Below are 4660 nucleotides of genomic sequence, written 5' to 3'. Positions count from 1 at the left end.
CTTTCCCTAAAGGAAATAAGGAACTGTCAGAATTAAAAGAGGCAAAAATAGGTAGGCAGTTTAGGGACTGTGTTTGTATGTTCCCTCCCTTCTTAGGGGGTAGTCAGAGCGATAGCAAAGGAGCAATACTCGAAAGGAGGGCAGAGGCGGTTGCTGAAGAGGCAGTAGATGAGGGGGTTGATGGCACTGTTCAAGGCTGGCAGGTTCTGAATGATCACGGATGCGTAGAAGCGCTCTTTGGTCTCAGGGAGTATGTTGAAGTTGTCCAGGATATCAAAAAGAAAGTAAGGGCTCCAGCAGAGAACAAATGCTGGAAGAGAGACAGAGAGAGGAAGAGCTTGACATTAGATAGCTTAGATATTTAGGGACGTAATCACACATGCCTAGAGAGACTGTCATAACACATAAATATTTGTTCATGCAAAAAAACCCTTTCCCTATTCAGAGTCTTATTTAAGAAAATAGTTATTAGCTTGTGCTTTTATTTGTCTGTATATTTATTTTAATGCCCATAAAATATATTATGTGTGCTCCTCTAAGTGTTTAGAGTGCTCCCTCTAGACATATCGAGGCACTTTTGAACACTACACAACACATAAAGGGTAAATAGGTAGCCAGTTAAAGCATCATCAGTTATAGTGAAGAGCTCTTTTAATGGTCCCCTGAGTGAGCAGCCAATCTAAATGTACACACCACCAAAGTGCCGCTCCGTGCCAGCGCTGCCTGACACAGCTGCCTATTAAAAAGAGGATCTTAGACATCCAGGAGCAAGGAACGACACCCTTTCACACCACATTATGGCAGACCAACATGTCATTTGGCGTGCTGGTTGGAGGTGCTGTGTATATGGAGCGTGCAGGAAGATTCTAATTCCTTACTGCAATTTGAGACATTAATTTGGAGAAGAGAGGACCGCGTTGTTCATAGCCCCTGCTTTTGTCCAGAGGTGGTAGAAATAAAAAGGCCACAGATCTACTTTTATTTGCAGGCATAGGGAATGAATCTGTCCCTCAGAAATGTTTATGTCATCTCTTTTCACAGAGGCTTTTGATTCAAGACTTGCATGGAAACACTAGGACAGGCAGTTCACTCATGAATGATGAATCAGATGATGCATCTGATTTCACAGACACCTGTACATTGGCAACCCAGGTACTGTACTTATTGCTTTATCTAAGCGATAAGTACCTGGGTTGCCAATGTACAGGTGTCTGTGAAATCAGACGCATCATCTCTCCCTGACCCAAATGAGGCAGCGGGGTGACCTCGTGCTTGCTTTCTTGTCACATTAATCAGTATTTCTTGGTTGGCAGTTAGCTGAGTGCTCACTGAATGTGCACGGAAGAGGTAAACTCCCCTCCTGTTTTCTAGAGTAACCAAAACGGCAGTGTCGATGCACAGACGCCGGCAAAATAGCAATATGTAGTGTCAGCCTCATAGCACTGACTATGCAGAACTTCAAGTGGCTTTAAAGAAATCCGTGAATGTTAGCTGCCTTAATGTGTCTGCGTGTCAAGAGAGGCTGGGTGCCTAATATTATCCAGGTCCTTTGAAATACTGAGCATTCCAGGTGAGCTCTTCACATCTGACGGCATTGCGATAGTAGTTGTTTCTGACAAAAGCTTTCTCTGACTGCCACGCAGAAACGTTCAGACACAGAGAAGCTGTTCCTGGGCTTCTGAAAAGCATGAATCACACCCACCTCTCTCATGTCTGCAGATGCTACCGCTGAACAGTCAGCTAAGCACCTCAGTAGTAGCTATTATCACAACATCGTCCAATCTGAATTTTGTGTAGCATTGGAAAGAGGCGTGATCTCTTTTTCAGTGGTAGGGGATGGCTGCCAGCCCTTGGGAGTAAATAGCTGCCTTCCTGCCTGTCTCCAGCAGCTAATCACAAGCCCTGTGTGATGCTGCCTTTATTTATCAAGATAAAATGTCAGCCTCCTAATTCTATCAGAATAATGTCATCTCCCTGGGAGACGGAGGACACCTGCACTGAGTCATCTGCTGCCTGGCTGGGAAAGGAGAGTTCATTCTTCCCACCTCGGCAGGAAACACACTTCTGACATCAAATTCATTTGCTCTGCATCCCTCGCTTCTCCTTCCTTTCCCTTGCGCCGCCCCAGCAGCTAACATGCCATACATACTCCCTAAACCTAAAAGACAACTCGCTCGCCAAGTCTTTTGGCAGCCCATATGGGAAGGAGATGTCCCCTTCCTTTGTTCTTTTCAGGCAACGTCCCTCCTTTACTTTCTTTCTGCACATGAGGGGCTGTGCATGTCATTTCATTTGAGGCTTATGCCAGGTGCCTAAAATAGGAAGGAGCCTATCAGTCAGAAGAGAGGGGAAGGACAAGGTAAGAGGGTGAGTCAGGGAGTCTAAGCAAGGCTCCTTCTCTGAGCCATCTACTGCATTTTGTCTGCTGATGACGGAGGGAGCTGAGGACGACTATCTTCCCAGCGTCAGCATCCTCCCTAGCTACCAGCTGTGGGGCTTTTCTCTTACCAAGGACAATTACGATGCTGTACTTGATCGCTTTCGCTTTCGCCCTGGATATGAACCCACGACTGGTGTAGCCAGCAGAGGTTTTTCCACCTGAGGAAAGAACAGTTCAGCTAGTAAAAGAGCAGGGCTGGTGCATGGAGGTGTCAGCGTGTACCTCTGCACTCGGGATGGCGATACATAGCCCACCCTTCCCTGGTGTCAAGCAGGGGCTCAGTAGGTCCTGAAATTCAGACACTTGCAAACCTGTTCAAGTTGGACTCTCAAAACCTGAGCGACGCTAAATCAGAAGGGGAAATGTAAGCAGAAGAGATGCTCCTGGAGCATTGTGGTAGCTGGGTATTCCTGATCCTTCACACTTAGTCAGGAGAACCACTGCCTGTGTGCTCAACTGTATCGGTCTAATGAAAACCATGCACCATGACAGCTACAGAAAAGCGACCAGAGTGGTGTTACAGGAGTTATTTTCTGAAAGGAACTGGCAGTTGTAATTAGGAAAATGGAATAAACATCCTGGCAAAACAGACTACCTGTTCACTTTTAACTGTGTTTCAGTCAGAAGGATTTTAAAAGCTACATACTCCATTCCCTTAACCTCTTACTCTTTTTGATGCTTTGGATAATCAGTCATGTATTTTACTCTCCATGTTGACTCAGTAATGAAATATGAAATGCTGTTAGACTAGCTTTTCAGAGATGAAGTGTGGCTTGAATTGAGAAGCAAATCCTATTCAGTCTCACACCAAGGCTGGTTGATCTCATTTCCTCTGAAGCCACACTTACGTCTCTGAGAATCAAGTTCTGTATTTGAATAACAGTACCAGCATGATTGCAATAGTATGCCTGATCCTGTTATTAATGTCAATTTGCTGTTCATGTTGCTGGGTCAGAATAATTAGGTTCACCGTAGTGAATACACAAGAAGTTAATTTTTTATCAAAACATCTTTAAACTCTTCTAGTCCAAAATTAGGACTGGAATTTTGATTAATGTAAATGGAAATAACTCTATGTACATTAATTTTTGCTCTTCTTATAAAAACAACATCGCAAGGCTGTGTAATTTGTAAAGAAAAAAATGTAAACAAAATTAATATGGGCTTGTTATCAGTGAAATATCCCACCCAGAAGCGTGACATTAATCCATACTTAATATCACTGGAAATCAGTCGTTGACTTATAGAGCAGAATGTACCTCTTGGATGAGAAGAATGACTTTTTTTCAAGACTAGTTAATTCTGATTGTGTCATGAAGGCAGGTTCATTAGAAATCAGTCCTGCTCAAGCTTGTCAAAGAAGGATTAAATCTTAATTATAGCTGGCAGGTGTCAGGTTATGACATAAAGACGTCTGAATATGTGCAACATGACATTAGGACACTTCCTCCTGTACCAGACATGATCCATGATCCTGCTTCAGGCAAGTACCAGCAACTTGGTCCCCATAGTTTGATGTGTTTTCACTCACCACTTGGTTGCACTAGCGTTGTGTGCTCTCACAGTTGTGTTGTAAACCACATTAGTGTAAATGAGCATACTTTTCTTCATAACTAATACGAAAGGCAGCTGACAAGTGAGGATCTTGAAATGATTTGTGCTCAGGTTTTTTGCCAAAATTGATCAAAACAGTCCAAAAAAGTTTATGGTCTTGGGGTGGAAAGCTCAGCTCATTTTATTTCTTTCTGTAGCCAGGAATTTCTGATCTTGACCAAAATCCAGACTTGCAATGTCATACAAAAGTACAGCAAAAGTCTTATCTAAGTATGTGCTAGAAAAAAATTATTCTGGAAATGGGCAAAGTTCTAGGAATAGGGATTCTAAGTTCTAGAATAAGGATTTTTTACCTTTTAATTCTTTTATTGCAGATGCTTTCTGTCATTTCACTAAAGGGGATTTAGTGTCAAAGGGAAGAAGGTCAAAAATGTAGAAAAGAGTTATGAATGAGCAATGACAGAAACCCCATTCCCACTGCAGTGATGGGGGCCCAACATGGCACCGCATGTCCAGGCATTCCTGGATTTGGGGGAACCGGATGGATTTGAATCATGAGGCTGGAGCCACGTGTGTGCTAAGACTCACCAGGGCATCTGGATATGATGACAGCCTGAGCTTTGCTCTTCATCCAGATAGTCCGAATCACAATTAAGTATACGATGC

The 4660-nt window shown here is 43.3% G+C and overlaps 1 protein-coding gene across 1 annotated transcript in view; it reads right to left on the bottom strand.

Annotated features, from left to right (window-relative positions):
• Nucleotides 1-92: 92 nt before the first annotated feature.
• The window catches only part of NPSR1 (neuropeptide S receptor 1), a gene marked incomplete at its 5' end in the record, with an annotated part of 19427 nt that continues 14859 nt past the window's right edge, over nt 93-4660 (bottom strand). The window contains 3 exons of the mRNA XM_010291737.1: nt 93-310; nt 2509-2598; nt 4583-4660. Coding sequence (XP_010290039.1) covers nt 93-310; nt 2509-2598; nt 4583-4660 — 386 coding nt within the window. The remainder of the gene's footprint in view (nt 311-2508; nt 2599-4582) is intronic.

This window comes from Phaethon lepturus, unplaced genomic scaffold (genome assembly GCF_000687285.1).
Source record: "Phaethon lepturus isolate BGI_N335 unplaced genomic scaffold, ASM68728v1 scaffold7350, whole genome shotgun sequence".
Classification (NCBI taxonomy): Eukaryota; Metazoa; Chordata; class Aves; order Phaethontiformes; family Phaethontidae; genus Phaethon; species Phaethon lepturus.
Note: the sequence above shows the minus strand (reverse complement) of the source record. Positions and strands in the feature narration are given on the sequence as shown.